Consider the following 17446-nt stretch of genomic DNA (forward strand, 5'->3'; position numbering starts at 1 on the left):
TTTTAACTACCCCAGCCCCTTTTGCATCTTAAAGGGTAACGAAACAAAATAGGAAGCATTTTAATGTTAGTTAGAATGAGTAAATGACTAACTTTCAAGTAGTAGCCCACTTATTCCGAAAGATTGTGGAATGTGTGTACCTTTTTCGTGTATGGAACTACCTTTGCTTTTTTTTGGGGGGGGGGGTGGACTCGGTTTTGTCTTTCAGTATAAAGAATGTTGTTCCTTTCGTGTTTTTTTTTTAATCAGTTCATTTATGACTAGGTATTCTTACTTTCATTACACATCCGCTTTCGTAGCGTTGCTCATGCTCCTATTTTTAATAGCAGCCTAAACATAACCATATTAAGGGATTAATTTCTGACTTTTAATTATTATATCAATCTAATTTCCCCACCCCCTTCCCCTTGATGTATCTTAAGAAGGAGGGAAATGAAACGTCAAGAATTGTAATGATGGTAGAAATAGATATGACATGTCTTTAAGAAGTTGACTCTATGAAGCATCTTCAAAGAGACGTGAATAGTTTCTATTGTTATTTTCTCTTTGTTTTAATCGAATCCAAGGCTTTTTCACGAAGGCTTTCCACCTTACTCAGATTTCCCCTTCTTGACTTTCAAATCTATTACTGAAGAAGAAAGGAGACAGTTTTAACTATACTATTAAAAGATGTCAAAAGTTGTTCAGCTATCGGTTAAATTCTTCAGCTTCTACAAAAAGTAAATAATTACAAATTGAACCGTTATGCTTACAAATTATTATTTTAGCTATCCATTGAAGAGCACTCCTTTATTACAAAGATTCAGCTGGTATATTTTTGGTCAGTGGTGCGCAATCGGAGATAGGCAAAGGTACTAAACCGCCCATTTCTTAGGGTGGATATAAATCTATTTTTTTTTATCTTAAAAACAAAAGTAGTGTCTTATTTGGGACTAAGGTTCATAGATCTAGACTAATCTCGGGTTTTTCTTTTATATTTTGCTTGTTTATGAGGTATATCTATTATCAGTATTTTGGTTGTAGATCTTAGCGTCAAAGCACTGGCCAGCTCTTGACTTTGCACTTTGAGAAGTTTTCCTGAAAATAGGAAGTAATATCCCTAATTTAAAGAAAATATGTTTAATTTAATAAATAATTTCTGAAGCCAATTGGCTCTATTTCTTAATAAAATTAGCTTAAACAAAGTGACAGGGTCAAACACTTGAACACAGATGAAAAAAAAATCCTGAACATTTTTTTCCACCAGATGATTGGTATATATTAATCGAAATCAGGTATCTATCATCTCTGTCACTCTAATCAGTTGTTTGTTTTATGGAGTTACTATAGAATAGAGGCTCCCAACTTGTACACATCTAGTGCGAAAAAAAATTCTGGATTTGTTTGGGGAAGGAGTGTCCAACCATTACAAACCATTATCATATTGCTCTTGTGTTAAGGCAACATATTAGTTTCCGAAGAATTGAATGATAAATTTTACCGTAAAAAGTGAAAAGTTGAACGATAGGGGGTATCTTCCTCTTGTATACGATAAATTGTCTTCGTTTTAAGGATTTGAAGTATCTTCAAAACGTTTCATTACATGTTTAAAACATGTAATGTTTTAGTGTTTTTTTTTTCAAAAAAAATAAATGAAATGACGACGTTAAAACCTAACACGAACAGACATCATCCTAAGGATCTGCTCTTTATACTAAAGTTTAGCTCATGCTTTATTGAGAGTATCCTTAATGTGCGGAATATTTTGAAATTTTACGAATGTGAAAGAGGGAGGGGGTTAAGGGATGAGAGCCCTCGTCATACATAGGATGGTTATTGGTTACTTTAAGCTTTAATGTTGTATACTACTCTCATTTGAAAAGCTTAATTTTTATATTTACTTTTCGCCCGTTTCTAGTATCATCTTCAGGGTTGTCTTGTAAATGAAAGGGCTATTGCCCGTCTCAACCATTAGCCCTGCACACTGGAATTTCGTGTAACAAGGCTTCAAAATGGTAATATCAGTACTTTAAAAATTGCACAAGGGAGGGATCTGGAATTTTAGGAATGAATTATCGGGTTAAGTTTTATATTATCGGGTCAGAAAGGGCGATGGGTTTTCGTTGAAATCTTGTTATTTGGGAGGCCTCCATCCCTCACACTTCAGAGTGGGTGTACATATTAGTTTAATATTTTTCCTCGAAATATTCTTACAGTAAGAGAAGTTATTAATATTAAAGGAGCCAGCATCAATATCGAAGATTTAGTCCAAATATATTTAACTGAACGAATGGATGACGCCTCCCCTCCATTTTGATATGAAAGACTCCTTAAGAAAATTAAAAGTGCTCCAGGTATATCCCCTCCCCTTGACCCATCCACGAAAAGATCCATTTGCCTACCCTAAAATAGTTAATGTACAGCTATGCTACCTATTGTTTTAAACCAACCAAGAGTCAAATGTAGCTTAAAATAATTGTCAATACTAGCTGTTAGTTTTGTATTGACTGCAAGTGGGGATTGAACCTACATTTGAATTAGGGGTGGAACTTTCACGTGTTTGCCTAACGAGAACCGTTACTGCAAACGTGCTGCAATGTGACCTTGAGGAGCGGCGCTCTTGATTAAATTATAGCCTGCTGACGGCAGAATGCTGTGCTGGATCTTGTTTAATGGGTGATTCTTCTGTTGTTTTTTTTATGTGGGCTTTTTCGGGCTGAATAATTTCTTTCTAGCCGTGTTATTTATTATAAGTTGGCTTCCCATTGTAGTAGACATCAGCATATAATAAGCCGGAGGGAAAATGATTGAAGCTGCTTGTGGGCAACGTTGACTCTTGTTGATAGAAGGGCATCACCAAGTGCGGGAAATCACGTAGTGACTAAGATGGGTCCAACATTGCAAAAAGACTTTCTTCAGCTGTGATGTTTACCAGATGGGTGATATGTACCAGATGTCAAGAGTGACGACGGTAATGAATAGTTTTAAAATAATAAATCAATTGAATGACCACTCGCATTTGACAGCTTTTCCATACGCTGAGCTGATATGTTTACAGACTGATTCAATGAACAAGCCTATAGTTTCCCCCTTTGCCTGACCGCACGTGATACAAAGGTACTTCATGGACTTGGACTGCTGGATTATGACAAGCACCAAGGACAAGTTACTGGTGGCGTTAGTGCCGCTAAAAACGATAAATTCCGTTTCCTCTATATTCACCCGTAGTCCTATTCCTCCGTATAGGGTCACTAGGAGACGACGATTCTCTTGTAGACTCCTGAGCATGCTGCTTAGGAGCAGCAAGTCATCCACATAAAAATTAAAACTTAGATTCAGGTAGGGTTTAGAGCAGATCCTTGCCGAATTCCTTCGAAAAACTGAATGGGATAAGAAAGATTCGCTTGTGGTGACCGGTGACTATTTCCCATCCCAAAGCTAGACGAATATGCTCTTGGTAATACCAGTCATGGAGAGTAAGGATGTTGTGGGCGTCAACTGATGAATCTAAGACCACCGAAGTGTTTGTGAGTAGACGACAGAATCGAAGCAGCAGAAATGTCGACGCTACCGACAAACAGTGTTTTTTTTAATTAAAGATTTAGTCATCATTATTCTTGTTACTATGTGATGGGCGTGGCCACAGCCCAACCCATTTCAGAATACAAGTTGTTTGTCTCCCATTAAAGCGCGTGACGTAGTATGGGGCAACAGTGCCTTCTCAAATACTTTGCTAATAGCCGATGAAACTGCAATTGGCCTGTAGCTTTTACAAAGCAAAGGTTTCGATATTTTCTCAGAAATCGGAATATATCTACATCCAGTATATCGTAATGTATTGGATGTAGCCCTTGATGGGTTAGCCTTTCATCATGCAATATTGAACATAGACTAGAATAGAATAGAATTTATTTGCGCTAATAGCCCATAGGCCATGGCAAAAAAATGTATGGTAGTATTTTTGTTCAAGTGAAGCTGAGAAATGATGCTGAATGTCAAAAGCTTCGTAGGGACAACCTTCAATCATAGATTACTAAGCCTAAAGATATGATATATATAAAGATATATAACCTAAAGATATATAACCAAATACTACGTAGATAGATGCAAAATAAGTATATGCTATTATTTGCAAATAAGGTTGTAGTTTTTAAGGCATTAAAACTTTATTTTGCCAATCATATTTTGGCATATAGCCTACCTCTTATAGGAAATGCTGAGAATGGTCATTTTTATTGTTAATTAGTACGTTCTTTGACGTTTTAAATTTGCGTAAAGCAAATATCGCTATTTCTATTGATTTTACAGCATAGTCTATGAAATGGAGAAATTCGTTTAATAAAATTCGATCCAATATATTTGTTTGAAAGATTTTCAAGGTTTGAGAATTCTTTTTTTTTAATATAATCTCGTTTGAATAAAGTATTCTTTTTTGCATGACATCCTAAAAGAGAAGGTAACAGTTGGCGGTTAAGTGTTTTGTTGCCAAAACAAATTTGATCTTGTGAGCTCTCCCACATTTGTTAAAACTTTTATATTGGCATAGAAAAATGCTCCACTCACAACATTGAAATTTACGAGTGACAAAATATCCTTATTTACATCTGTGTATTTCCTTATGAGTATTCCTTTTTTGGGGGAGAAGTTGAATTATTATCCTTTCTTTGAAACGTAAAATTATGAGAGAAAGTTTTTATCAAATTGAATTCTGAATTTTAGGGTGCAAGAAGATGATGTTGGTGCACATATCAATGTTGGAAGGACTTATACAAATTTGGGACTTCTCCAGGAAGCTGAAGATGCGTATTTAAAAGTAAGACTTTCGTATACATTGACGATTTTTTATGAAACTTTTTAAAAAATTTTAATACATATTCTTCAGCAGAAATGAAAAATTTTATATGAAATAAAATCTAGCAAAAGGAACTCAAATCCGGAACTATCTGCGGGGTTCGTTCAAAATTTGAAAATTGACATTTGGTGTTTTGAATTCCAACATATTCATATACGGTATTTTCCTTGGTCTTCAGCCCCAGATTAGGCCTCCCCCCAAATGGCACCAGGCAGAACCACCACCCTGTCACTTACCCGACCACAAATTTCCACATCAGTCGTGAAAAAAAAAAAATGTCGGTGCTATCTAGCCTTTCTACTAGTAAAACAATTTTAATATGGGTGTGTGACATTGTAATTTAGATTATTTTAAGAAATATCAAGGAGTAATACAGCAGTGTCCAGGTTGCTGGCAGCTTGTTGCCCCCATAAACATAGCTGAGCAAGGACACATATTCAGGGGGAGCCTCTTGCCTACACAAAATGGCTTAATGTCACGGTTGTTCCAATATTTTTCACATCGTCTTTCGTTTTTTAACTCCCTTCCCTGATAATAAAAGTCCCTAAATAATGTTAGATAATGTTATAATTGAAATTCTAGTCCTTGGACCCTTTGGAGAACGTCCAAGGGATTCATAAATCCTACGCTAGGAGACCATGGTTTAAAACTTTGATGTAATTGAAGTGTAATTTTCTGGTGGTATCAATAAAAAAGGTGGCTTTTTTTTATTAGCCAAAGTGTAAAATTGTTTTTCCGTAGATTCTGGTTTAATTATCCTTCATTTTCTCTCTTTTATTGGCTGATGTCATTGGCGCAGCTTTCGGTGCAAAATTATTATTTTACAAAACAACAATGGATTTTCCTAAACCCAACTTGATAAGTATTTTCTAGTCCTGTATTTTTCTTGGGGTTCTATCAAGTAATTTTTATTTTCGCTAAAATACCATGTCTATGTTTTCTTGAAGAATGGTTCTCCAATGTGTATTTCGAATTCATAAATTGTCCGCCAAAAATAGTGCGCCGAATATATCTCCCTTGTCTTTCATATTATCGTTATTATTATTTATTTGAAAATCCGTCTAATAAAAGAAAAATACGGAGTAGGAGAATATTAAAGAAAACTACAACAGTAAACACCAATTAAGACAAAGACATGGGTGTAGGCAGCATATTGTCTAGGGGGGGGGGCAGTCGATAGTGTGATGGAGTTTTATCAACTGCTTTTTCCAAACCATCTGCTTTTTCAGCCATATTTAATGTAAATTTGAAGGTCTAGGGGGGGGGGGGGTAGCTGCCCCCCCTGCCCCTTCCTCCCTACGCCCATGGACAAAGACACTAGGAAAGGCATAGAATCACTTCAAATAAAGGAGGGAAAACACAAACTACAATGAAATCGAGCTACTGGGTCAGTATTGAAGCCGAAGGATGAGTCAGCTTTAGTAACCAGGCATTTTAAACTTATATTTGTTTTTATTGAGAAAGAAGATCAACAATGCAAACTTCCTAAATAAAAATTACCTGCCCATGAATCGAAACGTAGAAGATGTTTTGCGGAACGAAAGAAAACAAAGGGAATTTCATAACATTTTCCAGGACGTTGCAATATACAAGTAATGCGGGAAAGAGTGGAAACAAGAAGATGGTTAAACATGCTTATTTGTTACAAAAGATGCATTGTTACACAGATGCAGTTGATCTTCGATGTGAGCTACCAAAAGTAGCTTCTTTGTATGCTTTATTACGACTGGAATCCGAGGTAAGTTATATGATCGACTGGCTTGGTCCTGCTACTTCAAGGAGGAATATTGTATGGAGGCGCTTGCTTCCAATTGTGAAAAAAACAATTTCAGAATTGCTGGCACTAAATTCAGGATCAGTTTTTGCATATTCAAATTGTAGTTAGATAAATGCCTTTCTAATATGATGGAGAGTACGATTCAGGTTCAAAATACCGTCGGAATAACAAGAATAAAAGAAGAGGGAGTTGTTTACTGAGTACCAATGATTCCATTATTAGAAAATGCGGGAAAATAAACGGTACCTTGGTGGGGCCCTTAGTTACATCGACAAGGGTGTTGAATTGTGGTATATGAATAAAGCGAGGGTAAGAAATCTGTGGGTGCTGAGAGCCGCCAGCCTTAAGATGATGGATCAGGCCCTAGCCGAACTTTGAGACAGGATGTAAATCTTGGATTTTTAAATTATTATCATCGTGTAACTTCCACAATATCGTAACTAATTAAAAGTTTTCATTTTAATTAATTGTATTTTTACAACTTTTTCCAAATCTAAAATGCCGAATTGTCAATTTTTACCTTTGAATCAAGAGATTTACCTTTGAATTAAAAATAAAGTAAAAATATAAATCTTTTAAGTTTTTGAAATCAAATGTGTCTCGAAATATGGATGGCAAGTCTCCTTTTTTTCTAAAGAGCGCCACGGATCCCAATTTTGAATTTAATAACTTGTCAATATGCTAAAAGTACGTATGTATGGATTCTCTAGAAGCACTTTATCCTTTCTACGTTATGGTCGAATTCAAATTCTATCAAGCTGCCGTATGTTCTATATCTATCCTAGCAACATCCAACTGCAGCTAGGCTTCCGCGACTTAAAAGAGACCTCACGACATTTTTCCTAAAACTGAGATTCATAGTCTTACCCTTAAACCTACTAAATTTATAGCCTATTCAATTAGATTTATAGTCTATCTCCTTTTCAGTCGGGTTGGTCCAATTCTTTTCCAACATTTCATTTGTTACTCAGTATGCTTAGAAGTCTTGGCATTTTTATTTCTTTTCCTTGGTTGTGTTTGTTTTTTTCGGTTGGATTTTTCTCTATAAGCTTTGTCTCTTTTTCTTTTCTTTTTTTTTCAGAAATATCCATGAAAATGCTTTCGGTACCAATTTCTTCGACGTATCATTGAAAGCTCGGAAAGAACCTCTCTCCTTTAAACAATCAGTCACTAGGGAAAGTAGAAGTTTTTTGTTTGCTATTCTGTCACATACAGAGTAATTTCAATCAAAATACCCCTTGAAAACAACAGCTAGACGGCTCGCGTCCCATTCTTGTTTATTTTACTTAAATGTAAGTCCCAGATAGGTGTTGTCTTTCAATTTTTCCTTCCTCTCGTGTTTTTTTTTTCACATTGCAGAAATTATGTCCTTTTCTTTTAATTCATATCCCTAAATTTATTAATTTTGTTCACAAACGAAAGTTCACAGCAATCAAGGAACACTCACTTAATTACAACTGATATACCGCCAAGCATAAGGATTAATCGAAACAGGACGGACCGAGGGCTATTTGACTTAATTAAAAGCCCCACTTCATGGCCATGCAAGTGAACACAGGGGATTGGAGACTTTTTGAAAATAACAAGAGCTGCTCTGGAGTGAAAATTAATTTTCGAGCATTTGGATAAATGTGACTCAGCAATTAAGCTCTAAAGAGAGAGATATTTTCGTACTTCTAGTGGGAAATAGTTCTGCTGTCTGGATAAGGTTTTGTGCATCAATGTCTTAGGATGCTGGAATGTAAAACTTCCATTTGAAATTCAAGTAACCACCCCAATTTTGGTTGTATTAGATTTTGATCATGCTTCAGGAAATATAGGGTCACAAGGAATGAAGTAGACGCGAATTATAATTCCTGATGGATACAGAGTTGTCATGTATTGCACTTTTGTCTGAATTGGTGTCGCTGACGCAATCTTATCAAACTGTGGCGACCAAGCCTTTCAAACTTATAACCAGTTTTGCTCAACCGTTATCTGATAGGGTTAAAGTTCCTCAGTAAGTTCAAGCTTACTTTTATAATTCAAGGTGTATTTTACTTCACTTTTTTAACTACAAATTGTGTCTAGCCTAGCTCCCGATTTATCTTTCTTGCCCCTTTTTCAGCCTGAAACTTTTAACCTACAGAAATAAACAGAATTTCAAAACAATAAGGGAAATACTTCAATGCAATATTATGCTCATCTGACACGCCTAACACTAAGTTTAATTTCCACGATTTTTCTAAAACTGTTATTTAAAATCGAAAAGTCTTTTTTGTTGTGATACAAGCAGAAAAAAAAATTAAGAGGAAACTATTTCAGAACCTTAAATTATTGGTGTGACTTTGGTGATTAGCTTGATTAAACAATTCGTGGTAAAAAAAAAAAACTGTAAGTAGGGAGTTAAGCGACTCAATAGTAACCGAAACTCTAAAAAGCGGAATTTTTGCGTCAATAGATACATAAAAAATCGGGTTATTGAACTGATTCCAAATATATAAGTTACATTAAGTTTAGTGTTACCTATAAAAGACTACGAGTCTGAGAAAATTTGCCTGATTTTTGAAAAAGTGGGAAAACACACTAAAAGTCAAAGAATATTAATGAAAATCACACCATCAGATTCAGCGTGTCTGAGAACCTCACTGTACAGGTTTCAAGCTCCTATCTGCAAAAATGTGGGATTTTATATTTTTTGCCAGAAGAAAGATCACTGATGTGTGTTTGTTTGTTTTTTTGTTTTTTTTTCGTTTTTTTTTTCAGGGATGACTGTATCGACCCAGTGGTCGCAGAATATCTAGTGCCCTTTTTCAGTGACTTTTTAAGTTCTAGTGCCCTTTTTAAGTGTCCAAAAAGATTGGAGGGAAAAAAATTGGGGGATTTTCCACGGGGAGAATTTTCCATGGAGAAGGAAGACTCCAGAGGGTGAACTTTTCAGGGAAAACTTTCACTGGGGGAATTTGGCTATACGAAATTCTTTTTATATCTCTTGCTTTCTCTTTTGCCGACTCAGTTTTACACGTGGAGATGTTGAGGGTAATTGTCCGGGGTAAATTTTCACCGGGATTGAATTAACTAAAGGTTATTTCCGGGGGAGGGGGATTTTTCCATGGAATGAGAGCCAGATTTCCTGTCATTATTTAAAAAGCAACATAAATTACATAAAAAACAAGTTTTTTTCATCTGAAATTAAGGAGCAACATTGAAACTTAAAACTAACATAAATTATTACGTATATGAGGAGTGTTGCCACCTCCTCAACACGTCGCTATTTACGCTAAAGTTCGAATATTGTCCCAATTCTTTAAGAATGACTCCTGAAACACAAGAACCAAAAACAAACAAACAACAACAAAAACTATAAAAGGGTTAATGTCAAATACGTAAAACGTTAAAAACAAAAATAAATTAAACTCATAAAATAGAAGGTCAATGCCAAATCAGGAAAAATGTCCAAATAATGAAAACATAATTAAAAATCGATAAATTAAAAAGGGGATAAAAAAAATTAAAACAAAAACATAAGTTAGTTATGTGATTAAAAATGAAAACCTCAAAATTTGCAAAATGAACATTAAAATTAAAAATTATGAGGTAAAAAGGGAGTGAGGAGGGGGGGGGGGTAGGCTGCGGAGATTTACTGATTGAATATGTCAACTATGTAAGGGATGAAAGTTCTTCTATATCTTTCAGTGGAAATTCTTATTGGGGGAAGAAGGGGGATTTTGTTGAAACAGATCGCAGGAGGCCGGGTCGAAGGGGTGAATATTGACCAGGGAAAAGGGGAGTTGTCTGAGGGTTATGAAGGACATTGTTAGCGAAACGCAAGGAAATTTTTGCTCAACTTACATTGAGGGTGATTAAAAGAGCAAGGTATTGAGGAGGGTAACACCCCTCATATACGTAATAATTTCTGTTCTTTTTAAGTTTCAATGTTGCTCCATACTGTAAGTTGAAAAAAAACTTATTTTTTTATTTAATTCTCAAAAAATGCTTAATTGAACCTAATATTTCTTAGGCCAAGTCTTTATTGCCTCGAGCCAAACCAGGTGAAACTTACCAGACCAGAATTGCCCCGAATCATTTGAATGTGTTCCTGAATTTAGCAAGCCTTGTCGCGAGAAATGCTACTCGTTTGCCAGAAGCAGATGCTTTGTACAGACAAGCAATCAGTATGAGGGCTGATTACACTCAAGCATATATTAATCGAGGGGATGTACTTCTGAAAATGAACAGGTATGTTATGGTAAGCCGGCACATGCTATGAGCCGTATTCAGGATCTACAGAGTTTAAATCGGGTTTTCAAACTATGGCTTCAGCAGTAGGAACTATATATACTATCTATACTCTGCCAATTTGCCTATACTCTGACCTCAGAGTCGCAAGAAATTTCATATCTCTGGAAGTTAATTAAACATTTTTTTTCAACATTGAAAGCTGTGGTAAATTTGAAAATAGAGCAATATTTGCGTTTAGGTATATAGGTTACGCTTAGCTCTATGATTTTGCTTGGTAATATTAGACAGGATTAGTAGTTTTTTCTCAGAGACAAGCTACTTACACCCTGAATCCACGGACCAAGGTTCAATTTCGCGTGTTGCAAGGACTTCACGACTTGAACATGTATAATCATAGTTTTCTTTTGTCAAAATATCGGAATTTTTAGTAATTTAAAAAAGTTAATATGTGTAAAAAGTTATATATATATATATATATATATATATATATATATATATATATATATATATATATATATATATATATATATATATATATATATATATATATATATATATATATATATATATATATATATATATATATATATATATATATATATATATATATATATATATATATATATATATATATATATATATATATATGTTTATATATATATATATATATATATATATATATATATATATATATATATTTGTTTTTATATATATTTATATTTTATATATATATATATATATATATATATATATATATATATATATATATATATATATATATATATATATATATATATATATATATATATATATATATATATATATATATATATATATATATATATATATATATATATATATATATATATATATATATATATATATATATATATATATATATATATATATATATATATATATATATATATATATATATTAAATTTAGTACTATGATCCTGCTTGCTAATATAGTATCAGTATCAAAAAGTTCATGGTAACGAACTGTAAGTAAGGAGCAACCCGGCTAAATAGTAACCGAAATTCTAAAAAACGGAATTTTGATACCAGTAGATACATCAAGAGAATCAGAATTTTTGCTGATTTCAAATATATAAGTTTCATTAAGTTTAGTCTAACCCATCAAAAGTTAGGCGCCTGAGAAATTTGTCTTATTTAAAAAAAAAAAAACGGTGAAACACCCCCTAAAAGTCATATAACTTCAATGAAAATCACACCATCAGATTCAGCGTATCAGAGAACCCTGCTATAGAAGTTTCAATCTCCTATCTGCAAAAATGTGGAATTTTGTATTTTTTGCCAGAATTAATATCACGGATGCGTGTTTATTTGTTTTTTGTTTTTTTGTTTTTTTGTTTCTTTTCCCCAGGGGTGATAGTATTGACCCAGTGGTCATAAAATATCGTGAGAGGGCTCATTCGAACAAAAATTAGAAGTTTTAGTGCCCTTTTTTAGTGACCAAGAAATTGGAAGTCAGCTAGGCCCCCTCCCACGGTCTTTTTTCCCAAGGTCACCTGATCAAACTTTTGAGATAGCCATTTTGTTCAACATAGTCGAAAATCTAATAAATATGTCTTTGAGGATAACTTAATCCCCCACAATCCCCAGGGAAAGGGCTTCAAGTTATGAACTTTGCCCATTGTTTACATATAGTAGGCTATTCGTTATTGGGAAGTATACAGACTTTTTCAGGAGGGATTTTTTCTGGTGGGGGGGGTCGGAAGAGGGGGCTACGTGGGAGGATCTTTCCATGGAGAATGTTTTCTTGCGGGAAGGGACATTTCTATGAAGGGGGCACCGGATTTCCCAGCATTATTCAAAAAACGATCAAAAATTTAATACAAAAAACAAGTTTTTTCAACTGAAAGTAAGGAGCAATTTTAAAATTTAAAAAGAACAGAAATAATGAAGTATATAATGGGCTTCGCCCCCTAGCCAATATCTCGCTCTTTACGCTAACGTTTTTTTAGTAATTTAAAAAAAGCTATATATTTTATATAACCAGCCTTTCTGATTCAGGGATTTGTGATTCGAACAAAATTCTAACTTTAGCTTAAAGAGCGAGGTTATGACTAGGGGGCGAACCCCCTCATATACGTAATAATTTCTATTCGGTTAAGTTTTAATGTTGCTCCTTACTTTCAGTTGAAAGACTTGTTTTTTTTTAATTTAATTTCTCTCAAAGACCAATTACGCATGTCCCGTATCTATTTTTATGTATTATGTGGACATCGAAATGAGAATAGGTTTTTTTAAAATATACAAAATGCATCACAAATTTTTTTGTACGCATTTTTTTTTTACTATTTTGCGAGTCAGACAAGTTTCTTTTGGGTGGGGGGGGGGTGTTCAGCCTATATGAAACAATCAAACAATTTCTTAGAACAAATACATTTTTTGAATGGTGAGAATATTTTTGTTGGATTTTTGTGTGACTGACCGGTGATGGAAAATAAATGTATTGGAAAGAAACAAGGAACAGAATACATGAAAATGGTTAGCCATAAATCTCTAGGGAGCCTGTGCGGGCCAAAACACGTAATAAATTCCTCCATAAAACAACCAGTTACTATTTTATTGTTGTTACTGTTTTACTATTCTATCATTAATTTAGCGCTACTATTTTAAAATGATATTTTTTTCGTCAATATTTTTTGCCGTTTAAAAGAATAGAATATTTTTTGCCGTTTAAAAGAATAGAAAATTGATGATTAAATAATTTTTTTAGAAGGCTAATTGAATTTTTTTTTAACAGTATGTTTAGGTTGCAGGTGTAATTTGTTGAATTGGTGGATGAATAAATAATTTGCCTACTGATTTCCTGTGCACTTAAAGAAAATACTCATGGAAATATCTTGCAAGCTATACTAATGAAACTAATGAAATTCATTATTTCAAACATAATACTACTAACAACCCTCCACAGAAACAAGCTGCCTGAGGTCAACACAGCGTTGCACGTTCCTCCTCCATTACGATAAATAAAAGTTCAAATTGGGATAAAATCTTTTTAATAGACAGTGATTTTTACAAACAGTGATAAAATTTCACGAAAAATACTAGATATTTCGGCCACATTTGCAGTGACCGTCATCAGTAGTAAAACTGTAGTAACTGTAGTAGTAAAACAATTTGGGCTATTGGGAAAGAGACATGATAAGAAAATGATCTTACTCTATAATATGTAAAAAGAAATAGATATATCTTAAAGGCACTTCTTCTATACTTACCCCCATCCCCCTTCTCCTTTGTGTGGAAATATATTGGCCAAATTATATATTTCTTGTGTGTTTTTCAGTTTCTTGAACCAATGTATGCATACACAGTGAGAACCAAATTGACAAACGGCGAAACTCATGGGACATTAGGGAGCTGGGGGTAGAGCTTAGTGGAAGTTAAAGCTTTTCCCCTAAAATTTATGTATTTGGTCTAACCTTGACCAATTTTAACCAAGTCATGTTTGAATATTTTAAAGGCAGTTTGTGTGATCAAACACTCAGCATATAATGAAAATATATCACATAATGGAATATTACAGTCTTTGACTGTAAAAAAGAAAGGAAAACAACCAAAGGCACCTATCAAATTGGGAAATTCAAGAACAAAAAGTTAACATGTATTATCAATACATTGAAAATTATTTTAATTTATTACTTCTTGATGGATTAGTTTTGCCACACGGCCTTTCATCATGATGGTGTTCATCATTTTGTGTCTCGTGGGTATCTAGGCTTTATTTGAAAAAACGATCAGAAATTAAATAAAAAACAAGTTTTTTCAACTGAAAGTAATGAGCGACATTAAAACTTGAAACGTACAGGAATTATTCCGTATATGAAAGGGTTGCCGCCTCCTCAACACCTCGCTCGTTACGCTAAAGCTTTTTATTACTTTAGAAAGTAGAGTTGTGACAAAGAGTCAAACTTTAGCGTAAAGAGTGAGGTGTTAAAGAGGGGGCAGCCCTTTCATATATGGAATAATATCTGTTCGTTTTAAGTTTTAATCTCGCTCCTTACTTTCAGTTGAAAAAATGGATGTCTTGTGCTCCTAACAAATAGTTGCTCTCGGTTATCTAAACTTGGACGATTAAGCAAATTCAGCCACCCGTATATACCTTGAAATATTTGAAATGGTGTTAATGCTGCAGGAGCCTTTTTTCGATTTTTCTTACTAACAATTGTATATCTATTACTTTGCTAAATTTCTTCAGAGACTCGTTCCATGCAAGGCATTTTCACCGTCAATCTAGTGTCATTCAAATTACCCTCTAAGGACTCTCAGTTCTCTCAAGGTAAAGGGAAGGGAAACCTAGAGCTAAAAGGATGTAAGTGTTTCTTTTCTGGCATGTCACTTTGAAAGTTGTCTTCTTTCTAAGTTAACATAAGCAATGGCACTCCCTGTATCTGACTCGCAAGGGGGTTTAGTAGAACTCTAAATATGATATCCAGCACATTAAACATCACAGAAAAAAAGGAAGTCCGCTTGGTAGAAATAAAATTCTACCAAGAAAAAAGAAAGAAAAATATGTTGTATTCTAATTCCAAAACCGCTAAAAAGAAGCCAGGCCTGGGCTGGTTACCCTGAAAGGGCGCTGAGCAGAAATGGGTTAAGGCGCCTCGAGTGTCTAAAGCCATTCTTTAAGTACAGTAAACACTTACGAACTGCACGAACACATCCGCTGCTGGGACCGCTGTTGCATTACTTCAGCAGCAGGTAGCAGTACATTCTACGTATTCGACAGTAGGCACTCCTTTTTACTTACCCTCTTTATTTGTCGTGCGCTTACATCATTATAAATGAATTTGTAAATACTACGTTGCCTTTTAATTAACTGAACTATTTTTTTATTAGCCTGAATCATTAGTTTTTCTCCTATACTAAGCTTAAAATAAGGTTATAAATGACAAGCAAGTTTTGAAGACATGAATTTTTACCTCAGGCATTAAAATTTCTAAACCTTCTATTGATTGTGGACATGGTTTGAGCTCTGGGAGTACACCATTAAATTCTTTCCGTATACAATCACTTAAATTTCCAATTCTTCGTCAAATCCCCAATGCTCCTTTCTATGTGACTAATCTTAACCCTCCACATAAACCCAGAAGTGCCTTCTGTCTTTTCGACATGAACTTGTCATTTCCAGGAAGAAGTCATTCTCCTCTTAACTCCCCTTTCAGCCGAACCCTCTTGTTCTTTCCCTTAGAATTTCTACTCTTTCCAACAACCCCTATCGGAGATAAAAAGTGGCAATGGCCAGGAGATTTTCTACGGGAGTCGTCTCGTAAACGTGCCTTTGTTCAATGCCTAAATAGTACCTGTTTATCTTATTAGAATTGTAAATGTTAATTGATTCAATATTTTCGTAAATTTGTAGATTTCCAACAAGGTTTTTTCATATCAACATAGTGATTTTGGGCACGAAGGTTAAACCTCCAAATAAATATTATATAGACAATAGATGGTTCATTTTGGAACTTGAGGCACAAAATCGATTGATAACATTGTCTGCTTCAATTTCATTTACTATATCTCTCTCAGCGTGCATTATCATCAAAGTTTCTAATTTTCATCAGTCCTAGTTGCCCTCAGCTTTGTTGTTAGTAACTTTAGTTTTGAAAAAGCTCATTCGCAGGTGACCAGTGTCAATGGTATCATCAGTAAATATTTGCAAATCTTATGTAGTTCTTTGGTCTGGAGTCTTTACATGTTATAGTCAAGAATCACTTGAAATGCGTATTTTATGCATGTATTGGATTTATTTTTGCTATTGCAATATAAGAAGCACGTTTCAGTTTTACAGTCAAACTCGTCAACTTCGTTTAGTTCAATTTTGTTGTCCTCCATGTACTCACGACAGTGTTGAAACAGACGAGTTTGCTAGCCTCAATGCTTGACCGCAGTCTAAATTTTCAGTTTGGAGGCAGTTAGACGGTATGGTTGTAATCTTAAAGATCTGAACAAAAATCATAGTAGTACCAATTGTTACCGCTTGTTTACTTTGATTTTGAATTCATTTGACATGGAAACCTTATATAATCCTGCCATCAGCTCGTAAAAACTGTATTTTGCTGGCCAAGACTGATCAATCAGGGCCTGAGTGGTCCAGCTTTCAATTCTTCCAAGATTTTAACACTGGAATCGCTTCGGTCGCACACATTGATACACGTTGGCATCCCCAGCGTGTAGCTTCAATTGCTCCTAGCTTGTAGATAGGCTCCTAGACTGGGTTTTCTTCAGTACACATTTGTCGCCTTTTAAATGATTCCTTCAAAAAGACCTCAGCTTATTTAATCAAACCAAAAAACGAAATAGTATACAGCATGATCTTTGCTGTATCACTGAGTACTAAGTTTAATATATATGCACAACACCACATGTAGATTTTCGTATGATTTTCGTTATTTTGGCAGTCAGACTATTGTAGGTTCCACTCATATTTGATGCCCTGCTAAAAGCACTCGCTACGTCATTTTTAAAGGTGATCCCCACTTCTTCTAGCGTATCTATTAATGAAACTAGCAGTGCTTCAGCCGATGTTGATGTAACAAACTTTAAAGATAGCAATATTTCAACTACTTTACGCCCATGCTTAAACCAGA

At 34.4% G+C, this 17446-nt stretch overlaps 1 protein-coding gene across 2 annotated transcripts in view; it reads left to right on the forward strand.

The window, feature by feature from the left end:
• Tmtc3 (Transmembrane O-mannosyltransferase targeting cadherins 3) overlaps positions 1 to 17446 on the forward strand; it is a 586368-nt gene that overhangs the window by 501477 nt on the left and 67445 nt on the right. For both annotated transcript variants that reach the window (XM_089099383.1, XM_089099384.1), the window contains exons 11-12: positions 4699 to 4792; positions 10609 to 10826. In XM_089099383.1, coding sequence (XP_088955509.1) covers positions 4699 to 4792; positions 10609 to 10826 — 312 coding nt within the window. The remainder of the gene's footprint in view (positions 1 to 4698; positions 4793 to 10608; positions 10827 to 17446) is intronic.

Source organism: Artemia sp. Qi Xiang Cuo, chromosome 13 (genome assembly GCF_049724085.1).
Source record: "Artemia sp. Qi Xiang Cuo chromosome 13, ASM4972408v1, whole genome shotgun sequence".
Taxonomy (NCBI): domain Eukaryota; kingdom Metazoa; phylum Arthropoda; class Branchiopoda; order Anostraca; family Artemiidae; genus Artemia; species Artemia sp. Qi Xiang Cuo.